Source organism: Ziziphus jujuba, chromosome 2 (genome assembly GCF_031755915.1).
Source record: "Ziziphus jujuba cultivar Dongzao chromosome 2, ASM3175591v1".
Taxonomy (NCBI): domain Eukaryota; kingdom Viridiplantae; phylum Streptophyta; class Magnoliopsida; order Rosales; family Rhamnaceae; genus Ziziphus; species Ziziphus jujuba.
In genome coordinates, this window is record NC_083380.1 from 1,058,878 (window position 1) to 1,082,236 (window position 23,359).

Below are 23,359 nucleotides of genomic sequence, written 5' to 3' on the forward strand. Positions count from 1 at the left end.
GCTACACCAAACGAATAAACAATTAGCTAATAGTTAATTTACTCATCCTGTTATTTTTTTATTACCAACTAAATACTTTTAACCTTTTCACTTCCATAAAAATTACATTTAACTTTTAATCATTAAAGAAAAACTATTATAACTTTGGATTTTGTAATTTGATGATAATTAAAGGGTAACACTTTTTCAACATGTAAGTTTATTGTATGAATTGAAGTATGATATAATGATACTAATTAATTAACGTATCACTACAAATCTTCATAATTTATTACACAATTACTTCAATCGTAGTACTTTCATAACTTCATCTATAACTTCATTCAAAGCTATTCATATATATATATATATATATATAATTATTAAATAACAATTGAATTTCCTTATAGGAGGGGCAAAATTTATTCAACTCATTTTATAGATTAAAATAGGAATAAAATAAAAGATGGAATTTCTTTCTAGTATTGCTTTGGTTTATTATTTAATACACACATCATGTGATTCACAACCACAATTTTGACTTAATTTACCCAAAAAAAAAAAAAAAAACTCAATTTTCAATTAGGAATTTCCACAAACAACTTGGCGTTGAAATTCAATATATATATATATATACATATGTACAGATTTTTGCCCAATTCTCAATGCTGAACCCAATCTTTTCTGTGCAGTAGAAACCAAGCAAATTGTGCAAACCCTTGAAATTTACACGCACATTCACGAGGAAGCCAAATGCCCAGTTGGATTACTAACTAGCCAGTCAAAGAATCTGAATCTACCATCTCACCCCAAAAAAATAATAAAAAAAGAAAATTCCTTATATTTTTAGATTTTGAAAATTCCATAATTTGATTGGTAACAAATGAAATAAAATATTTAAAAGGCCGAGACATATTTGGATCTTTTTGGGCAAAAGAAGAGTATTCAAAGCTTGTTTTTTTTTTTTTCCAATCCGGGCCATTTGTGTGAAAGGGGAGACACAAGCGCAGAGGAAGAAAACTTAATTGGTAAGAAAAATCTGAGTTTTTGACTCATGGGGATTATCTATCTGTTCGTGTCCTTTTCATCATCATATTCCATTTTTTCCTTTTTTTTTTCTTTCGGTTCCAACTGTCTGTTTTACGTGTTTTTTTGGAATATTCTCTGTTCCATTTTCGCTCAGGTTCTTCCTCTCTCCAGAAAAGCTTTTTCCCATTTCTTAGTTTTGGATTATAAAAATAATATTTCTTTTATATGTTTAGATTCGTATCTGCTGTAAGTCCAAAATCTTCTTCTTCTTCTTCTTCTTAATCTTAATTTCCTCTGCTTGTTGTTTGAGTCCGTTTGTTCTTAGAGATTTGCTTTTATTATTTTTGTGAATTTCATGGCGGTTCCTCTTTCAGATTCAGATAATAAAATATAGGTGAAATTGCGGTTTTGCATTTTGAATTTATCGATTCTAACTTTTCGGTTCTTGCATTCATTGTCTTCTCCACCTCCTTTTGCTTGTTAGGTATCGAATTTTCATTCGTCAATTTCCCATAATTGTCCATTTTCACTGCTTTATTTCCAATGCTTGTTTCCCATTTTCTCGTTTATGTTGGCCTGTGATTTTTTCTGCACAGACTTGTTAGATCTGTGCTTACTCCTAATTTTCATCGAACCTCTAGAATAATCTCAAGTTTTATTATATGTTTCTTATTCCTTTTTTTTATGTATTTGAAATCATGTGCTGGGTTTTTAGCTATAGATTGATTGTTTGTTTATATTTGTTGTTCGAATTTTGTGGATTCAGTGCGGCAGATCAATGGGAGTTTTTCTGAATATGCTTCGTTTCTTGCAATTGATGTTTATGTTTGGTGCTTGATTTGCTTTTTATCATCTATTTGAAGGTGTTGTGTCTCCTCTTACTTGACAAATAGAGCTTTGAGGAATATATAGCAGAGAAAAAAAGGGTTGGATGATGGAGTACGAGAGTAATAGTTGGATTTGGGATGGGATGTACAACTTCCCACATCTGTTTGGTGGTCTAATGCTCACGGCTGCTTTGCTTGGTTTTTCTACGAGCTACTTTGGCGGAATAGGGGTTCCTCATTTGCCATATCTGTGGTCAGATTTAGGAATTTTCCATAAGAAGAGACGTGAGAAGAGGCGGATTCGGGTTTACATGGATGGTTGTTTCGATCTCATGCATTATGGTCATGCCAATGCCTTGAGGCAAGCTAAGGCTTTGGGAGATGAGTTGATTGTGGGGGTTGTCAGTGATGAGGAGATCATTGCCAATAAGGGTCCACCTGTTCTATCCATGCAAGAGAGGTAGATGTCCATGCATTGATTCTTGGTCCATGTCAACATGTTTTATTTCCTAAGAATGCAAATTTCTCATCTTCAAATTATTTTGGTGAATATTTTGCTTTTATCTATGTCATACACAGTCTCTTATATTTATAACGTCATTGAAAGAAAGTTTCAATAAGCATGGTTGTGTTTGCTCTTATGATTGGCATAACTAAAAGTGATGAGCTGGATCATGTAGTGTATTTTCTTTGATAATTTCGCGTAGATTTTATGGATAACTGGATGGATTGTAGTCAGACTCTACATACTTAATGTGCTACCATGTGCAAAATAAGCAAAGTACGTATTGAACTGACTATGAAGTTCTTTCTAGGCGGGCACTTGTTAGTGGGTTGAAATGGGTGGATGAAGTCATACCCAATGCTCCTTATGAGATTACTGAGCAGTTCATGAACAGACTCTTTAATGAGCATAAAATTGACTATATCATACATGGAGATGATCCTTGCCTGCTTCCAGATGGAACTGATGCTTATGCCTTGGCAAAGAGAGTTGGCCGTTACAAGCAGATCAAGCGCACTGAAGGGGTTTCCAGCACAGATATTGTAGGTACTATGATTCTCTTATCAATCTCTGAGCGGATTTTTGTTTGACAAATTAATTTGCAACTTTTACAGCGCTGATAAATTTATCCCATACTTATGCATTGAGATTAACATTTTTTGGATGTCAAAGTACTGTCTCCAGTCCCCTATATAATAACGCTTTACGCTTGAAGTCGTTTGATCTGTATCTGCTTGCGGAATTTGCACTTGAAGAATCTAACTTCTATCGAACTCAATGTGTTTAGGAAGAATACTTTCTTCTATGAGGGATAGGAATGCTTCTGAAGATCAACATGATAGGCCTTTAAATGGGGATCCTCATAAAGAAAGTCAACCCAAGGGTGCCCGTTCATCTCAATTTCTACCGACATCCCGGCGAATTGTGCAATTTTCTAATGGAATGGTATTTTTTCTACTGTAATAATGGAACACATATTTTACAATCATTTTTTTATTTTTTTATTTTATTTTTATTTTTTTTATTTTTATTTTTTGTATTGTGGGTAATGCAATGAAAAGAAACATATATATATATATATATATATAAATTATAGTAAAATGGAGGTAGTTAAATGAAATTTTGCCACTATCTTATAGGCATGAGTCTTGTCTTGTTTTAAACGAATTATTGATATGAAGGATTTTCTTCAGAAGTATCTTTTAAACCTACCTCAAGTCTCTTTGATAAATAGGAGGAAACAGAGATTTATTTTCTTGGAAAATATCTTTTAAACCTACATCAAGTCTCTTTGATAAATAGGAGGAAACAGAGATTTCTTTTCTTGCAATACTGGTTTTTTCCTTTAATAATATGTTGCATCATATATTCATAGGGACCTGGACCAAATGCTCGTGTTGTGTACATTGATGGGGCATTTGATCTCTTCCACGCTGGACATGTTGAGGTACAAATAACAACAACATTTGTTCCTGCAAAGATTTGTCTCTCATTTTGTGTTTTTTTGCATATGTCTGTCTTCAATTCAATGCCCCTCACCTTCCCCTGATTTATGGTGCTTACTCAGATCTTGAAGCGTGCTCGGCAGCTTGGAGACTTTTTACTGGTTGGAGTCCATAATGACCAAACTGTGAGGTATTTCACTTGTTTCTTTATCTTTTTTTCCTCTAGATTTGACTTTGATTTGAAGGTTTGTTGATATGCTAAACCATGGAGTATTTGTACTTAGATCGAAAATAAGATGTCTTAGTATACGAGGTGAAATGAGTAGTCAAACAAAAGGTTATTTTGACATTATGTGCAGTGAACACAGAGGGCAGCACTATCCAATCATGCATGTACATGAGCGCAGTCTTAGTGTACTGGCTTGCCGTTATGTTGATGAAGTCATTATTGGTGCTCCTTGGGAAGTCACAAAGGATATGGTGAGCAAGCAAACTGAACATATATGAGAAGAATAATGAATTTTGTACTTGAGAAAATATTGCTATAGTCATGGACGTGATCTGCTTGAGAGCAGTATCGGTGTCCTTGTATTCTAAATACCTGGATATGTCATTATTATATCTGATGGTTTGTTCTTGATGGCAGATAACAACTTTCAACATTTCTTTGGTAGTGCATGGGACGATTTCTGAGAACAACTTTTCATCATCTGTAAGTTGTCAATTTCTCATCAGAGGCATTTACTCTTGTATTTCACTCCTTTATATGCAGTAAGAAAACTATAGAGATTGAGAAAGATAATCTTGTTACCATGTAGAGCGAAAGTGATCCATATTCTGTTCCAAAGAGCATGGGAATCTTCAAGTTGCTTGACAGCCCCAGCAATATAACAACCACTGCAGTAGCCCAGAGAATAGTTGCAAACCATGATGCATATGTGGTATCTATCATAAATTCTTCTCCTGCTTTGCTTTATAAAACCTCTTCTAGCTTTTAAAATCATGATGTTTATCTTTGTTGCAGAAACGCAATGCCAAGAAGGCAGCGAGCGAGAAGAAATACTATGCAGAAAAGAAATATGTGTCAGGAGACTAGCCGTTCATGACTTTGTAATGATGTGTATGGTAAATTTATCTTTCAGTTTTCAACTCATTATAAGAGAAGATACCTCCTGTTGTTGAAGAGAGATATAGAAATGTCCAATAGCTACCGATAATAGATTTTATCCTTTGGACGGGAAGAGGAATGGATGATACAGAAGCAATACCGTTTTTATGAGACTCCGATCACGTAGGAATTCTTTTTCCATTTTGATGTAACTCTGTCAGGACTTAGATTCGATCTCAACAAAATCAAAAGCTTCTTTAGCATGTTTGTACTGAAATTATACAGATAATGATGTATAACTTTTTGTACCCTTTTTGGGGCATTGTTGTGAATCATGAAATTGCTCTTTCTTTCAGTAATTTGTTGGATGATACGAAGGCTTTTGCATGCACAAAAATAAAACTGAATTGTAGTTGGTTTTTTATTTTCTCATCTAAGCCAGAAAGTAGAAAGTTGATTTAAAAAAAAAAAAAAAAAAAAAAAAAACAGACGATCAAATCTAGTATTAGCATATCATACATACATAACGAACGTTGGCACAAAATGAGAATAATGAAGCAGCTAAAACCAGAAAACCAAAATCAAGTATAGTATTAGCATATCATACATGAGGATCATTGGCACAAAAGAGCGTAACGATCATGTCATCATGAATGGAAAAAGGAATTCGTACATTGCTATTAATATTCTTTCTACAAGTTTCTATCTTCAAAGACATTACTGCTTCACTTTCCCTCCAAGGCATAGGCCATCCAAAACACTAAAAACGACCAACAAAACCCAATTTTCCGCCCCCCATGTTCTTCCTACCCGTGTAAAAATAACAACAAAAAAAAGTAGAGAGAAATTGGAGGCTATCTCTCATATCCCAAGGCTACAAAGTTACAGCTTCTGCTTATCTGAACCATGTGATGGGTGTGGAGGTTTGCTGTGGTGGCTGTGGAATCATGCAGTGTTGTTGCTGCCATTGATGCAAACCCATCCCACCAAACCCACCATTGGGTTGTGCTTGTGGTAAGCTACCCAAGCCTTCTTCAATCTCCATTGTATCCCCACCTTCCATCAATTCCTCAGGAGGCTCTGTCATTGCTTGGGAAACCTCCATTCCTGAACCAGGAGGAAGAAATTGGGACGGTGCATAAGGAACAACTGCTCTGCATTCATTGCTGTTGCTCACCGTTTCATCTTCCTCATCCGACTTCTGCTGCCCATATTGGGTAGACCTTATAAATTGATCTGCAAAAAAAAAAAAAACCCATGTCAGTTTCAGATTTCAAATTTCTGAGAAAACTCAATCTTAGGACAAAGTATGAGTAAGTGTGTACTTTTTTTTTTCCCCGCTTTTTACCTTTGAAGCCAGAAATGATTCCAGAGTCGACGGAGAAAGAGAGAGTAGAAGGTGAACGGTGGATAAGAAGAGGATTTGCAGGGTTGAAGAGAACGATTGCTTTGTCTTCTTTGCAGGGCGGTGATGGGTCCGGATCACAGTTCAACTCCTCAATTACCAAACCACCTCTTCTGTTGTTACCTTCTCCAACCCCAACAGAAGGAGAAGAAGAAGAAGAAGAAGAAGACGAAAAAGGAGGGAGAATTTCGGGCTCTTCTTCTTCCATGATTGGCGGTAACTCAGCATCCTATATTCAATCAATTCCAACAATTCAATATATACATATATACACAAAAAATGAAAAAACCAATTAACGAAGAAGAAGATCCAAAAAGTACCAGACGGCGAATCTTTCTAGCGGGAGAAGAGAGAGAAAAATCAGAGAAGTCATGGCTGACTTGATCAAGCTCCTCCACCTCTTTCCTCTTCAACTTGGTTCTCATCGTCGCCATGCCCATCCCTTTTCCCCTTCCCATTACCACATACCCCTCCATTGCAATTTTCAAAGAAGCCCTTTTCTTTTTCTTCCTTTAGGAAACCAAATTCTAAACAATCTGACAAATCGGAAACCCTAGCTTTCTGATCACTGTGTATGCAGCTTCGTAAAAGTAGAAGACGAAGAGACAGAGAAAACAAGACAAACGGACATGGCTCTTTATATAAAAAAAATAAAATATATAATTTTTATAACAAAACAAATAAATTTAAAAAAAAAAAAATTTCCAGGGATTTCAGTGGTAGAAACAAGAGGATGGTTCTGAGTGTCTCTAGACCTCTCCAGAAAGCCGATCTCTCTCTCTCTCTCTTACCAACTATTTAGCGCAAACTCTTATTACTTTATTTGTTTTTGACTAAAAATTTTATCTTTCTTTTTACATAATTATTGATTTAACATTAATATTAATTAATAATATAACACTCTACTCTAATATGCTCTGCCCTTTTATTTATTATTTGTTATTATTTTACATTTTCTTACTTCTACAGCAAAAAAAAAAAAAAAAAAAATCATTTTTTTCTTAGTTTTTTTTTACTATTTTCCAAATATTTGTTTTACAGTTGTATAAATGAGTAAATGTTGCATATATGACGTGGACAGATTGAGAAATAGCAAAAGAAAAAAATAAATTATTTTCTTCATGAGATAGATTTTGTAATCTGAGTGATAATTCTGGCTCGACATAATATCAGAGAGTACTAAACTTTTGAGGTAAAAAGCTAAAAATTTTAATATTTAGATAACAAATATTTCTGAATCATATTTAGCAATGGGTTTGTGACAAAATTATTATTAGTTTTACCCAACGGATTTATTAGCCATAGCTTGGTCCCTCTTTCTCATCATGCAAAGGTTTAGGCTTCCAATCTTTTCCTATAAACCTAAAATCTACCTTAATTTTGAAAGATCTCATGAACATGAAATGATTTTACTATAAAAACATATAAGAGCAAAAAAATGCTTTTTCATATATATATATATATATATTTTAATCATGTTTTAATTTTTTTGATCATTTAATCATGTTATTAACAATCCGCATCCAAATAGATTTAACCAAAGTCAAACTATAGTTTTACTCCATTCAAGTTCATCACTCTATTGCAAGTTAAAGAGTTTGGGTTGGCCATATATGTGGGAAGGTAAGCATTGATGCTGGTTACACTAATTAGTTTCCCCTTCCTACTTTAATACATGGATCATAATTGTAGTTGTAATGGGATTGTATGTTTATGTTTCTCTACCTAGGAGGACTGATTACTTATTTTTCTGGATGTGGAATACCCTTAATTTTCTTAATCCAGCTCTGGAACCCTGCAACTGCAGAGTTTAAGAAATTCCCTGATCCTCCATTAATCCGCCAATTCCATCCCCACCCAGCATTATCAGTCTCATGTTGGCCTCGGTTATATCTACAAAACATTGATGGGATGATTACAAGGTTTTCAAATTTTTTTTTGTATGCAACCATGCAGGGAACATAAAAGCTTGTTCAGGTCTACACTAACGTTTGGCTAAAGGGTCACTAGAAAAACATACAAGTTGACACCAACATTATTCCACATCCAGCTAAGGAAGTTGGAAGTTGTGAATGGGCATCTTTCATTGGCTTATTGAAAAACTGGGTACTCATAAAGGACCACAACGTTGAAACCGTGGAGCTTCCAAGGCACAAGTGGTGCATAATCTATGCGGACGTGAAAACTTAGCTGTACTTACTGTTTTTTGTTTATATGAAAGAATTAGTCATTGTTAAACCATGTCTAAAAACATTATTAAGTTTGTGGTTTAATTAGGTTGGGAATAGGAGCTCAACGGCATATACATAAGTCACTTAAAACTACTTATAACAATCAATACTCAAATGATTTTTACTTCTCAACTCGTTAATATTGAACATATATCTGGGATTTTTGGAGCTTATAAACTACTCTTCAGCTGGAGAGAGCAATAAAATGATGGAAGAATAACTTAGCATGGGGTAGATATTGGCGTCGAGGAAGTGTGCATACTGTTGAATTGCAATATCTCTTCCTGGAAGGTCACTAGAAAGGAAGTCATATGGAGCAGGCTTGCTGGTATCTACCAATGGCTCCCATCTGTGTCCAGGCCTCTCCGGCAACGAAATGGTAACTGCTAGATGACTGGTATTGAAGGCAATATAGATTTCTCCTTTCACCGAGTCCATCTGGTGTCCAAATTGTTTTCCAGTCAAAGGCATTATATACATATATATATATATATATATATAGACAACATTTCTGACAAAGAATACTTGTTGAGAAAGATTAAAAACTTGATATCTAATACATCCATTACTGACCATACAGCTTCAAGAGTTCTTTTTGACTTTCCAAATGAGTTTTTCATTTACTTTAACAACGGTCTCAGGTACTTTTCAGTGTGTGTATATTATGTTCACGAGTCAAATCAAATAGTCTCCAAACCATAGGATAAAGAATGAAAACTCATCATTTACCAAAAAAGAATGACAACTCATCAGTAAAGCAAGTTAACCAAACCATGGTTGTTTAGTTTTTTACAAAGAAGGTGGCAACAAGAGAGCATACCAGACTGAAGGCCACAAAACGGCTCTTTTCAGACCAATCTGGCGTCCTAGGAGCATGACCATGCCACTGCAGCCTCTCTGCAGTGGGGAAATCATGTAAGCCAAGCGACTCACAATCCCTGCAAGATCATCATTCATGTCAAACAACGTGCAAAATATAACTTAAAAGCAAGCAAATATACTTACTGCCGGAATTTTGTCATAAGGCAGCAAAATCTGAAGAAGTCTGATGAGGAATCTTCTTTCTTATCCCAACGGAAGTAATTAATCTGCATTGCAGTTGTAGTTAAGAAAAGAATTAACAACTGTGTGTGATGAAGTGCATAGAACAGCAGTGCTCAAATGATTACATAATTATCATGGCAATACGTATTGTTGTTTCCCCCTTTTGTGTGACCATATTCATCACCCATATATATCATTGGAACACCCTGACATAAAGGGGGAAAAAAAAAAAGTAAGAAATAAAAGACAAGCCAAATCTTCAGCATGTTCTATGTAGAAGTGCTGATCAAAACAAAATCTGCAGCAATGCAATTTCTTTCTAATACAACAACCCAAAAACAAAGAAAAAGAAAAGGCCTCTTCAAAATGTCGGTGCCAAAAGGTAAATAAAAGTGAAATGGAAAAGAAACAAGAACAGTGACAAGTTCGTAAGCATAAGCTGTGGTCCGCAGACTGATGCCACTGTATTCCACATGAAGAAAGAAGTATCACTGAACCTTACTTGAGAAACCATGAGGCAGAGGAAAAAATTCCGCATTTGTCGTTTCCTTAATTTCTTCACAGAAATGCTTACAAATTCTCCCTCCTATATATTTGTGTTCAAAAACAGAATGAAAACTTAGTACGCTTAATGAATCATATAAAAAAGCTTCCTAATCATAATATTATCAAAGCAACACCCCTTAGTTTAAACAGTCACGCTTCATTGTTTTACAAACTTAACAATGCCTATGTTTAGGCTTTAGTGCTTAGCACATGGAGAATGTTATTGGGTTTATAGGGAAGTCCAGAAGATAGCATTGCATAGAGATCTACCTGTCCACAGTTCCAGCTATTATTGTGATTCTCTCCGTCATTGTTGTCTTCTCCATTTGCCAAGTTATGTTTTTTGTTATAGGATACTAAATCGGCCAAAGTAAAACCATCATGCGCACAGACAAAATTGATACTGTTCCAAGGTTTCCTTCCCCCTTCCTGATCCAAAGATTTAACAGCATTAACCAAAATAAAGAAGAAAAGAAAGAATCAAGGAATTTACATTCTTTAATATTTCCAACATAAAATTGGTGAAATAAGCTCATTATCTCCTCAGAGACAAAGTTCTGGAGTCTAATCGATTTAACAGCAATAAAGGTGAGAACTGGAAAAATGTTTCTTAAAAATCATAAAAACAATAGACGCAACTAATTTTACCTGGTACAAGTTAGGGCTCCCACACAGGCATTCTGCAAAAGCCCCAGAAAAACCATCTGTACCCTTGATAAATTGCCGCACTATGTCTCGATACTGTAAGTCAAGAGAAGGATAGAAAATTGAGTGCTAATGGAAATAGCCTTCCAATAAGGTCCTGGACAAAATTAGTTACGGATGCAATTCAGAATCTACATTTAATTACAAATTTCCTATAATTTTGTTTGCGAGTTTAACTTAACAATTTAACATCAATGTAAATAGTTAATGGACATAAAGTTTCCATGATGCATAATTCTACTGTCATCATCTTTTTATACTATATTAATTGGAATGACCAAACAACAATTTAACATCTGAACTTACCTTCCCATTCCATTCTGACCAGACACCCCAGTGAGGGAACTTGCCAACTTGATACAGGCCTCCTGTATCCCATGCTTCAGCTATAAGCTGATTCAAAAGGGCAGGAAAAATTTCACATATATTAGTAAGAAAGGTTGTCTATGAGTAAATAATGTTATTAAAATAGCTCCAATCCGTTCTCAGTAATTCCCCAAGTCAAAAAGATAGATATTTACAACGAATGTCAAGGGGGAAATCTAAAATAAGAACCTTCACTCCACGGAGTATTGGATCATTGCTTATCATGTCAATTAATGGTGGGCTGCTGAGAGGGGTCCCAGTTGTCAGCAAGTCACCTTCTATTGGATTCCCATATACATTGACCGCATCCCAAAGACTGCTTGCAATAAGAAAGCGATAGAAGGATTCAAGAAATCAGAAATCTGGCTTGATAAACTAAAACAAAACAGTATATGATAGATTACCTGCTACCCCTGGTCATTATAGAAGCAAGATCAAAGCGAAACCCATCAACATGCATTTCTGTTACCCAGTATCTGTGACAGAGCCCAAGGAAAAGTTAAACAGAAAAGAAAAGCAAAGAAATATAATCCTATGGAATTTAAAATGATAGCTGTAACTAAATAAACAAAATTACGTAAACGGATACAGAACAGGTTTGGAGAGTAAAAGTTTCAGCCCGTCCACTTTATACCTCAGATGAAATCAACACATATCAATGAAACAGTATAAAATATACAATACAAAGGAAACTTGTCAAAACAATAAACTTTAGAAATTAAGGTATATGCTAAATCATGTGACGAGAATCATTGAAACTCTACCTTAAGCAGTCCACTATAAATTGGCGCACAATAGGATGGTTGCAATTGAATGTGTTACCACATCCTGAATAGTTATAGAACTCTCCCTGTAAGTCCATATGGAAAGACAGATTAATTCATAATAAGGATGGATAAAGATTATATTAAACTGTAACCTTATAACCAACAAAATAAATAACTTGTAATAGACTCAGAGTTATACCTTGGGGGCAAGCATATAATAGACACTGTTATCAGCTCCTCTAAAAGATAAAATGGGCCCATTTTCATTCCCTTCAGCTGTGTGATTGAAAACGACATCCATGATCACCTGCTTAGGTGGAATTAGAATTGAAAATTCCAAGAAAAAATAAATAAAAAATCAGTCATGGTATTAGCTGTCACCTCAATTCCTCGTTTATGTGCCTCTCTAATAAGAAGCTTGACTTCATTTATCGCATCATAGCCACAATTACTTACGCCAGCAGATGAATATCTAATCATTGGTGAAAAGTAACTGACAGTTGAATATCCCCAATAGTTTACCCTGAGCAAGAAATATTATAAATTTATACATGTGAATAATAATACGTGAATGACATTCTTAAACTCTGAAAAGCTCAGTAATTCAAAAATAATTGACACATAGTTACCCTTTCCGAGGTAGGCATTACATAATTACAAATTAATGAATGATATATTTTAACTCTATTGAATTGTTAAATTTCAAATAAATGTCCATAAAAACATACACGCAACCAAAGGATACAATTCTATAAACGTAAGGTAATAACATTTTACTTGTAATCACCCAGGACAGAATTGTAGCTGAAGTACTCGAGCTCATTGAACTCATTACATGGCATTAACTCTATACAGTTGATACCAAGCTCCTACAAAATAAAGAAACCAAATCAGGACAATTTTTGTATATGATTGCTAAAGAGAGATTGTTCAATCACAACCATTGAAAGACGTAAAGCAGAATTGATGGAGGAAAAAAAACAAGGGGTTTCTATTCTTTTTTCACATTGTAACATGAGGGAAAAAGTTTAGTTCAAACTATTTAATTTCAAATCCTAATCTTTGTAGATGAACCAATAATCATAGTCAAACACGCTAACAAGAAAAATGTATGAAATTTCTATATGCAGCCATGCAAGTTTATTCCAGAAGCTCTGCAACTGTACCTTTAAGTGATCAAGCTTTTCGACAACACCACGATATGTACCAGGGAATTCAGTCCTGCTTGATTCATGCCTTGTAAAACCCCGAACATGCATTTCATATATAATAAGATCTTTTTGTGGGTATTTCAGAGGTAAATCTCCTTCCCAGTCAAACTGAAATCAAATGGAAGAACAAAATAGTATTAGAAGAAACTAACATACTCAAAGTAAAATTCTAAACAAGAAACTAATGACTAGAAAACATATCATTTGACTAAAAGTAGCAGAATATGGACTGAATACCTTGCTATTAGAAGATGGTACAGCGCATGCCATTTGGGGCCAGCAATCACCATCAGGTCCTAAAGTGCCAAAATCTCCTCTGCGTATAACTGCCTAGACAAATGCAAGGCAAGTCAAGTCTCATTACATGTTGAATCCAGAAACAAGTTAGAAGAACTCATGAAAAAAATCATCTATCCACGCATAAGGAATTAACATTCTTCTTTCATTGGATAAAACAACAGCTATGACAAACAAAATCAAAGATAGCTTGTTAACGTCACTGACCTTTGCATAGGGATCCAGTACAATACGAGAATAATCATAGTAATGCCCTTTTTCCGGAGAAAGCTTCCCATCAAATTTGTAACCGTAAAGCATATTGTCGAAATCTCCTTTAAGAAAAACATGCCACACATTTCCACTCTTATTAGTCTTAGGATCAAGAGAGATCTCTTCACTCACTCTATTCTGCATCAGAAAAGTGGCAATGGTATCATTTGCACACACACAAACTAAGTATCTTGACAAGCAGCAGGATCAAGTATACATCCTGATTAGTAGTCTAATAAATTACAAGTATTATCCTTCGTAGTTATCAAGAAAGTTAACAAAAATGCAAAGAAGGCGAAGTTCAAGAAAGTTCTCAGAGATCATAATAGTTGTTGCTAGAAAGTCGCAGTAGAATTTTGAGGACAAAGTTGGATGAAAATAAATGCACCATCTATAATACGCTTGCTATCAGCTTCAAAATAAGCCTAATCATCCCCCTCCTATGCCATCAAGATTATGCTACATGGTAAAATGAAAATGGATAAATATATTTATATATATATATATATATATAGTATATAATAACATAAATAAAGAATCATGTTTTCTGTATTAAACCACTCACTACCACAAGTCCCAAATAACAAAAACTAGCACCATGTATCAAAGAAAAAGAAAAAGAAAAAGATTTAAAAAATGATAAATTTATTAAATTGGCAATGGTTATAAACAAGTGCAAGTTATTAATAATAATAAAAAATAGAGTACCTCCTCTAAATCCGAGAGGGTGAACAAACAGAGAGTAGCAGAAACCGCATTGCCAGAGTAGACAGCAAAGTTGACACCACCTTCACGAGCTGTGGCACCAAACGGTGTCGGATTGCCCTTCAGCACCTGAAAGCCTCGCAATTTGGGGGTGTCAACCACAAGAGCCGCAGAGTCCAGCTCAGCCCCTCCTCCTCCATCTTTTGCTTTGACAACTAAAGATTGAGAATTTGGGTTCATCCTCCAACTGAGAGTTGGTTTATGGGTTTGGTCCAGAATCTTCGAACCATTGAAATGGAAGCGCCAAGAGGATCTACAAGAATGGAGTTTTGGAGCATAATACAATAAGCTCGAAGTGCACGTAGTTAGCTGTTCCATTCCTTCATGTGTTAAACGAGCAACATTTCACTACTTTTTGATTTGATCAAATTTCGAAATGGATGAACAAAACAGAAAGAGATAGGGATAGTGTCATATGGAGATGGAGAAGGAATGAGTATCAATCAAGCACTTCTCCGCTTAGATTTATTATACGTTTCCATCATCGGTTTTTGTTTGTGGGTGCCTTGGTGGCGCCATCTGATACACTTTGATGGGCCCACTCCATAGCTCTTTCACTCTCACCTCTGTTCCTTTACCTTCGGAATTCCTCTTCTAGATTTTTTTCAAATAATTTCATTGATAATCCCAATTGGGTTCCTTTTTATTTTTTTATTTTTATTTTTTTTTAACGTTCTCAAACAATTCGATAAATTTTATAGACACCCAAACGGTGAAAGGCTTGTTACAAGTGGTATTTTGGCCTTTTTTTGTTTTTTGGTGTCATCTGCTACAAGTGGTTTAGAGGTGGAAAGTAGCCACCTTTTCAAGTTCAACGCATTTTTTCTTATGCAAGATATTAATTTTGTATTGAATTCTTTTATAAACTCCTTAAATTTCAAGTTCAATTCATTTTTTCTGATGCAAGATATTATTTTTGTATTGAATTCTTCTACAAACTCCTTAAAACTCATACAATGTTAAGCAAGCTTGATATCTTTCCAATGTATTTTTTGCATTTTTTCTTCCTCTCTTAATTTTAGTTACAAAACTTACTAGCTTTTTAAGTTAAATACCCATCCATGCTTTCATGCAAGAGAGTACTTTGTATTGGAACTAATAGATTCCCATCCATTATTCACCAGGAAAAAAAAAAAAAAACATCCATTTACTTTTTATTTTTTATTTTTTCTATTTGTTGGGTAATGGGGGAATGGGGGGCCAATCTTTTAGGCTTTGGTCCCCAACATAGTATTCTTGCCCATGGCAATATTTACTGGGCTCCCCCCAATCTCTATCTTTCTTTCTTTATTTCTTTCTTTTTAAATATTTTCTTTTTGTAAATATTCCATCACCCATCCAAAAGACCCCATCATAGAAAATAGACTATGCCTCTCATGTGCCAATCTTTTCTTTTCTTATTACTTTTGTTGTTTTCTTTTAATTTTTTTTGGGGGTAAATTATTACTTTCGATATTGTTCTTGGTTTCTCTTATATTAGCAATTTACATTTTTAGATTTTCATAAAGATATTGAGCAGTCGGCTCCAACATTGGACAAATCAAAAGAATAGAAGAGGAAAATCCTCTCTTTTTTTTTTTTTTTTTAATTAATTAATAGTAAAATAGTAAAAAAAACATAAAAGCCTCGTAACTAGATTTGGTTGAGGAAGAGGTTTGGATACTCTTATACAATGTAAATTTTCTGACACCTTTTCATTCCATCAAAGGTCACTCATCGGTAACAACGACCTAACCCCAAGTGGTCCCCACCCACGTACAACTGTACACGGGGGACACCATCTACGTCATCCCTTTCTTTGATACGTTAACTCTCAACCATAGCCCTCCGATTATACCATCTCCCCTCGAGATCCTCATTCTCCTTCTTTTTTTTATTTTTTTAATCCGAAATAATAATAATAATTTTATAGATTCAGCAATCCAATTACCATACGCACATGTTCCCTTCAAACCCCACTTTACAGCTTCTTAGTTCTGTACCACTTTATACCGCACATACACATGGCAACACCCCATTGGACCTCATCATGCCAATCATGTTTCCGGCCACCACTCGCGGCATTTTACCGCTTTTGACTCACTCTCCCACCAACACCTCTCTTATCATCTCGATAGCTCACGATAAAGATTATTTTTTTAATAAAATAATATATACATATATATATATATTTATGTCAATTTTTGGGCCCACACTTCTCAACCTTCCAGCCGAATTTTCCAGTTGCGATTGCTAAAAAGACGAAACACCCAAATTCTTCATCAAATTTACATATGACTGCCATCTACAATTTTTCCTTTTCAGAAAAATAGAAAGAAAAATCTCCAACACCAAACACGAAAGCCAGAATATCGTAAACCACAATAGTTTTCATTTGCAATCAAAGATTAAAAAAAAAAAATCAAAATAGAAATAAAAATAAGACAACAACCCGAAACATAATAAAATTAAAAGTAAAAAAAAAAAAAGAAAAAGATAATTATCAGAGAGAATTTGATCTTCGATAACAATCTCTCCTCTCTCCCTCTAAACTTTCTCTCACATGAAGATCGCGCTCTAGTCTCCGAGAGAGAGATCGGTGGATCGAATACGATCCCTGTAAAATCTTCGATTTCTTTTTTTGAAATTTTGTCTAATTCGTTGAATTTTAGAATTTCTTTTATCATTTCTACAAATCGATCAAACCCTGACGATTTTAGCAGCTTTGACCACCGGATTCTCCCTCGCGATCGCTTCGCGTCCAGCTGCCTTGTAGTCGTAGCTGCAAACGTGTCGGTCCGAGTACCGATGCTCCGCGCAGAACAGCTCGCCGCAACGACAACGGAATCCGGTCAAGCCAACCTTTCTCCGGCAACCATAGCACCTGTTGACCACACGTCTAGCTGAAAACAGCGCCGGTTCGTCCGATCTCGTACTTTCCAACGTCGTTTTGCGGCTGCTTTCGGCCGGACTATCAGATCGCTCCACGGGGCAAGCTGAGCTAGACATCGGACTTTTGTCGCCGGAAAACTTCAAATTTGCGGTAGATGCGGAGGTGGTGGAGGCTGTGGTGGTAGCGTTGAAGCACTTCTGGCACATATTGTTGGTGGCTGGATTACCGGTTACACCGCAGTTATTTACGCAGAGAGTTATGGTTTCTGGGACCTTAAACTCGGTCTCTTCCTTCTCCGTCCTCTGAGCCATTTCTCCGATTTTGATTCCGACTTTCAGAGGGAAGAAAGTTTCAGGCTTTTCTTAAAGAGAGAAAGTCGAAATTGTTTTAGAGAGAGGAATTTGAAGATAGACAGATAGAGAGAGAGAGAGGGAGAGAGAGAAGGGTTTGGGTTTGGTATGTGCGAGAGAGAAATGGGGATTTGAAGGGACGAAAGGTCGGTAATGGCGATGGAATATGGGCCTCATAGAGACGCGTATCAAACATTTTTGTTTTCAGTGTTACCGAATTGCCCTTTAGACTTTTCTTGATTTACCGGCTTCCTTTTTTTTTTCTTTTTTGGCCTTTTTCATAAAATATATATATAATAACAATTTATTTATTTATTTTTCCTCCTTCTAGAGTGGCTCTGACGTGGCAATGGTCATTATTGAGAAAGTTTCGGATGCATCAACCTGGTCTGGGACCTGCATTGTTTGACCGCACGATCAAATTCAGCCGTCGATCAAATTCTCGCGTTTGTTGATATCGTAAAAGTCAATCACATGCGTTTCTCTGTTTTTTTAATTTTAATTTTTTAAGTTTTCCAATTTTATTAATTAATTAAGATATTTATTTATTAATTGAAAAGGAAAAAAGAAATGAATTTTCATATCAAATTTCTTTCAGCCCATTGTTTTCATATTTTATGATTTTGTTTTGATCCAAAATCCCATCCAAATCTAAATAATTGATGCTTTGCCAACACCCTATGGCAATCTTTTTCTTCAAGTTTACCTTTTGGGCAAATTTAAATTAACAATGAAAATGAAAACAATTAAAATTAACCATAAACCTATAAAAAAAAAAGAAAAAAAAATGAAAGGTGGGATATTTTTCGCACGCACAAATTGTGCATGATTAGGACACGAAAAACAAATATATATATATATATATATATAAAAATGAAACGAGCGAAGCAAACGCGGTGGAACTGGTAGAGAGGCTTAGAACAAAAGAAGGGCAAAAAAGGAAGAGAGAGAGAGAGAGAGAGAGAGAGAGAGAGAGAGAGAGAGGCAAGTGGGGGGAGAGAGGAGAGAGAGAGAAAGGGGGGAAGGAGGGGCAATTTGTTGAGAGGTCCAGCTTTTGTAAGCCGCCCAATCTGACCACATTTCATTTTCTCGCAAGTCGCTCTCTCTCTTTCGCTTCTCTGTGTCTGCCATGCCAATATCCTCCTTACCGTGACAAACACGTGTGCCTGACACGCGTCAGCTCTTGTTCTTGCGCGTGGGACTGTTTATTTTAGAACCTTTCTTCCATTTTTATTAAAATTAATTCAAACCCATTATTATGATTTTCACATTTTTATATTTGACTCTCTCTCTCTCTCTCTCTCTCTGTCTCTCTCTTATCACTTTGTAATTTCCTATTTACTAAAGCTGCGGTCCCATGCACTTCATTTTTTATTTTATTTTATTATGTTATTGACAATGGCTAATAATTCTGTATCCAATTCTCTAAAATAAAACAAATAAGCATATATATTACGTGATGGTGAGGAGATATAGGTCCGCTGTAGCATAGGGTAATAGGGGTGTTGTTATACGGTGAAGCAGAAGGAGTAGCTAAAATATAAAAAAAGGGTGGGTCCTCTTACTTCTCCTCGTTTGTGTTACCTTTTAGTATACGAATTGCACAACATAAGCGCACCATGTAAAATTCTAAACCGCGGCTAGGCTGATAAACTAAAGAGATTTTAAAGCCTATGGGGCGGTGAATGAAGGACCCCACCGCTTGACCCGGGCCCCACGATGCGACTCGCTATCGAAAAGTCAAACAAAAGCGTTAGATCAGACGGTTCTCGTTTTAGATACAGCGCTGTTTCGTATGTGGCGGATGAACACGGGAGGACAATGTCAGATGTCAAGTTGCGGGGGCAAAATAGTTATAAACACGTATGGTCTGGCCCACCACCTGAAACCCCCCTCTACCTCACTTCCGTCGGATTAGGACGACTTACGATGCCGGTCCCACCACCGAACACTTATTCAAAAAAAAAAAAATGGAGGATAAAAAGGTGAGAAAATGGTGGCTGGGTTCAACTTCGTTTGTTGCCACGCTGCTCTCTTTCACTTCCTCTTTTGACCATCATATTTTTCTAAGAAAACAAAAACCCCGAAGAATTTTTTTGTATTAAACAAAAATAATAATAAAATTAATAAATATAATTTCATTAATACGGTTTGGTCAAATAAGATAACTTTACAATCAACCATCTTTTTATCTGAAGCTGACCAACGATTAGCAAAAGCCAAAATAAAAAGTCTATGGTAAAGAGCTAATCCTATTTTCCCACTTTCATGCCGTTTTATTTAATATTTTTCCTTATCTTTAAACAAAACCAGTTTTGAAGAAACTTTCCATTCATTCAATATTTTTCCCAATCTTTAAAAGAACAGTTTTTGATACTAACTTTCCATTTCAATTATTAAGGATAATTATATTACTAAATTCATGAAATAAAATCGAAAAGAAAATAACAGGGGATCGAATTAAAACTAAGCCATAACACAGTCCATTAAAACCAACACAAGAGAGCATTAAGATATAGAAGCCAAGTGAAACATCACACTAACATGCAGTAGGACCCATTACGTTGATGCCCTACACAAGCTTTCAACCATCTTTAACATAAGGAGACTCTAATATAATAACAGATCAACCCCATAGAACCCTCGTGGACGGTAAGAAACGAAGAGCTAGGTATAGCACATGAACCACCCTCAAAGTCTAACACACTTTCAGATTTTATCCAGCTTCTCAGCCTTGACAACAGGGTTGGCTTTCGCTATAGCATCCTGAGCAGCAGTCCGGTAATTGTAGGGGCAATCGTGTTTGTCGGTGTAGCGATGAACTGCACAGAAGAGATTCCCACACCTACAATTGAACCCTGTTAGACCAATGCGCTTCCTGCATGTGCTACACCTGTTTGGACCTTCTTTTGCCTTCTCCTCATCCTTTTCTGTGTTCAAAGATGAATTACAGGATGCCTGTGACGATAAAAGATTTGACTCCGCAAAACCTATTTGTGGATCTACAGGCACTGTAACAATAGGCTGCTTCCCAGTGTCACTGGGGCTGCCATTTACGATATTCCCAATGGAAGATGCTGCAAGCTTAGCTTGCTCTTGCTTCAACACGTAGTCCTTGTGGCACTTAGAGCACAGGTTCATGGTTGCAGCACTTCCAAAGAATCCGCAGTTGTTGGCACAGAGTTTGGGAGCTCCAGGAGCTGCTTGGCACCCTGTCTCATTTTGCTCCATTTCTTTAAACTTTCCTGAACCAAAGTATTGACTTTGAATTCAATGACAACAGAAGTAAATTCGTAATCTCAATTCAGATACCGAAATGAATAAATACTTTATCTACATTCAGCCATGTAGTCCAGACTCAAAACAATCCTGGCAGTAAGTTCTCAAGTTATATATAATTTATCACACACATATATTAGGAAAGCATTCATTTCTTGAGAAAAGAATGCAACAGAAAGATTGTCCGCATAAGACAACAGATGGCTTCTTTTCTAAGTATAACCCAATAGAAACCCTTTAAACTCATTCTACATTTTCCAAAAGATAAATGCATCACAGGGGAAAGTTTGACACTTTTCCTCACCCGCTCTCCACACAACTGATTTACTTCACCTTTCTAAAAAACTAACTTTGCAGAAGCCTCTCTGCCAAGAAGGAAGCCAAAAGAATTCGGTGATCAAGCAACGCCAATAAACCAAATCTTCAAGTGCACAAGCCTACTAAATGACAATCTTGCTAGCAAAAGGAAAGTCTTTGACAAGTAACATAAACTTTCGTGTCGCAAGTTTTTCCACAGAACCTCAACAGTATATTAAACAAAGAGGAAGAAAAGAAGACAGCTTTAGAAATACAAACAGATGAGTTTCTCAAATTAACTCGAAAAACTAGTAGACTACAGACTGTCCACTAAACTTTAATAAACTAGTCTCACTTTGAGTTACAAGGGAGAGGATACTTAAAAACTCTATAGCTTCCTTGGTTCAACAATCCTTACACATATACTTAACAAAAGGCCAGAGAACCCAGTTACAAAAATTCTTTTATTACGAGGAATAATAGTGCTTCAGACAATGATGTAAAATTTTCAAAGCTAGAATTACATAACTTTGAAATAGGATAACGCCATAGACATTAATAACCATCATTATTATTAATATTGACAGAATATCAGTCTTTTAACACCTTAAGTTTTTAGCAAGTACTCTTGAGGATCAAATACAATTTCCTTTGCTTCCTCTAACCAATATGTTTAAATTTAAATGTCTCAAACCACTGGCATATTCGTCTGCACTAGTCCAAGAGTAATAAAATCATCATTCCAACCGAGAGCTATTGTATATAATTAGTGGTGTTGTCCTTCTCTATTGTATAACCAATATCGAAACTAAAATAACATATACAAAACCAAGCATACAACAAAATTCATCTGTCTCTAAAGTTTAAACGCATAATTCAAAATTCAATTTTTTTATTTTTTATTTTTAAACCCAAAAAAAAAAAAAAGCATAAATTCATTTTGCCAAAAAATTCAAGCTCGATAATAATAATAATAGTAACTATGATCATAATCATATCGCAGAAACCAAATACACGTAATTACATCAAAATAACCCCACCACAGACTAACTCTAATCCGATACATAAACCCTAAATCTCTAAAAATAAATAATAAAAAACATTTTCTTTCTCCTCAGAATTTAGAGACACATTTCTATGTATATTTAACAAACGGTGATTTTGAAAGTTTTATTTCTTAAGAACAAAAAACCAAAACCCAGTAAAACTAAAGCTTTCTATTTTCCTACCATAAATTCCATTCAAAAAAAAACAAAAAAGAAAAGCAAAAAGTTTGAATATAGAAGAAACTTATGATTAAGAGGACTCTAACCTGTCCGCAGAAAAACCAATCTCTTCAGAGGAGTAACCGGATTTCCCCTCCCCCCTTCAATAATAAACAAAAACAGAAACAAAGAGAAAATCAAATAAACAACTTTAAAATAAAGCAAAAAAGAAAAATAATAATAATAATAATCGGGAAAGAAGAGAGAGAGAGAGAGAGAGAAAGAGAGCCTACAAAGCGAACAGGGAAGAGAAGGTGTCAGAACCGGAGGAGGAGTCCGAAGCCAGAGGATCCACCTTTCAGATTTATATGCGGTGGTGTGATAGGGTGAAGAAAGTGGAGGAGAGTGAAGGATCACCTACTCCCAACCTCATGCACTTCATTACACGCGGCAATTGTTTACTAGTTAATATCCACTGAATCTTAAAAGGGGCCAGTAACAGATCCCGCTAAAGTAGAGTTCCAATGGGTTTGGTTTCGTCCGATCAGTCTTTTTGAAAACAAAGTGGGTTACGTATTCTATTTTGTCATATTCTGTTTCTCTGTAATCTTCGTCTTTTTCTATTTTATGATATACATTAAAATTCTTTTTTTTTTTTTTTCATTATGATTATTAATTTTGATTAATAAATAATTTATATATTCTTTTCCTACGGAAGTTAAATTGGTGAAGCTTGAAGAAATAGGCAATGTGAGATGCTCGATTTACAGCACATGCAAATTCATAACAGTTTAAGAATAATCGAATCAATAATATCATGCACCAGAAATGTGTAATGAAAAGCAATAAAATAAAAATAAAAATGTCAACATTT

At 35.4% G+C, this 23,359-nt stretch overlaps 5 protein-coding genes across 11 annotated transcripts; 1 reads left to right on the plus strand and 4 right to left on the minus strand.

Annotated features, from left to right (window-relative positions):
• The first annotated feature begins 849 nt into the window (after positions 1–849).
• Positions 850–5,248, plus strand: LOC107417655 (ethanolamine-phosphate cytidylyltransferase). Of its 5 annotated transcripts, none has more exons than XM_048474378.2 (10): positions 850–1,007; positions 1,872–2,295; positions 2,651–2,886; positions 3,128–3,285; positions 3,716–3,787; positions 3,908–3,975; positions 4,145–4,265; positions 4,432–4,497; positions 4,604–4,726; positions 4,810–5,248. In XM_048474378.2, the coding sequence occupies exons 2-10, from the start codon at positions 1,940–1,942 to the stop codon at positions 4,879–4,881; spliced, it is 1,272 nt and encodes a 423-aa protein (XP_048330335.1). In that variant the 5' UTR covers positions 850–1,007; positions 1,872–1,939; the 3' UTR covers positions 4,882–5,248. The 5 variants fall into 5 exon arrangements, with proteins under 5 accessions (XP_048330335.1, XP_015881755.1, XP_015881756.1 ...); XM_016026269.4 differs by lacking the exon at positions 850–1,007 and adding an exon at positions 1,014–1,162; XM_016026270.4 differs by lacking the exon at positions 850–1,007 and adding an exon at positions 1,114–1,254.
• A 207-nt stretch (positions 5,249–5,455) lies between these two features.
• On the minus strand, positions 5,456–7,087 carry LOC107417658 (uncharacterized). The gene is made up of 3 exons (XM_016026275.4): positions 6,619–7,087; positions 6,242–6,527; positions 5,456–6,129 (listed from the first exon to the last, which is right to left on the minus strand). Exons 1-3 carry the CDS (start codon positions 6,772–6,774, stop codon positions 5,789–5,791), a joined length of 783 nt encoding a protein of 260 aa, XP_015881761.1. The 5' UTR covers positions 6,775–7,087; the 3' UTR covers positions 5,456–5,788.
• A 1,454-nt stretch (positions 7,088–8,541) lies between these two features.
• On the minus strand, positions 8,542–15,046 carry LOC107417675 (isoamylase 1, chloroplastic). 3 transcript variants are annotated; one of them, XM_048474373.2, is made up of 18 exons: positions 14,426–15,044; positions 13,673–13,855; positions 13,406–13,498; positions 13,124–13,276; positions 12,735–12,826; positions 12,339–12,480; positions 12,157–12,264; positions 11,955–12,040; positions 11,595–11,666; positions 11,380–11,506; positions 11,131–11,217; positions 10,768–10,860; positions 10,390–10,548; positions 10,076–10,159; positions 9,699–9,779; positions 9,535–9,617; positions 9,350–9,467; positions 8,542–8,967 (listed from the first exon to the last, which is right to left on the minus strand). In XM_048474373.2, exons 1-18 carry the CDS (start codon positions 14,798–14,800, stop codon positions 8,707–8,709), a joined length of 2,397 nt encoding a protein of 798 aa, XP_048330330.2. In that variant the 5' UTR covers positions 14,801–15,044; the 3' UTR covers positions 8,542–8,706. The 3 variants fall into 3 exon arrangements, with proteins under 3 accessions (XP_048330330.2, XP_048330332.2, XP_048330331.2); XM_048474375.2 differs by having other exon boundaries at positions 13,673–13,779; positions 14,426–14,566; XM_048474374.2 differs by lacking the exon at positions 9,699–9,779 and having other exon boundaries at positions 14,426–15,046.
• Positions 15,047–16,833: 1,787 nt separating this feature from the next.
• Positions 16,834–17,874, minus strand: LOC125422488 (zinc finger A20 and AN1 domain-containing stress-associated protein 5). Its single transcript, XM_048474380.2, has one exon. It carries the CDS (start codon positions 17,663–17,665, stop codon positions 17,162–17,164), a length of 504 nt encoding a protein of 167 aa, XP_048330337.2. The 5' UTR covers positions 17,666–17,874; the 3' UTR covers positions 16,834–17,161.
• A 2,270-nt stretch (positions 17,875–20,144) lies between these two features.
• Positions 20,145–22,884, minus strand: LOC107407566 (zinc finger A20 and AN1 domain-containing stress-associated protein 8). Its single transcript, XM_048474379.2, has 3 exons — positions 22,779–22,884; positions 22,593–22,646; positions 20,145–20,949 (listed from the first exon to the last, which is right to left on the minus strand). The coding sequence occupies exon 3, from the start codon at positions 20,933–20,935 to the stop codon at positions 20,414–20,416; it is 522 nt and encodes a 173-aa protein (XP_048330336.2). The 5' UTR covers positions 20,936–20,949; positions 22,593–22,646; positions 22,779–22,884; the 3' UTR covers positions 20,145–20,413.
• Between the last annotated feature and the right edge of the window lie 475 nt (positions 22,885–23,359).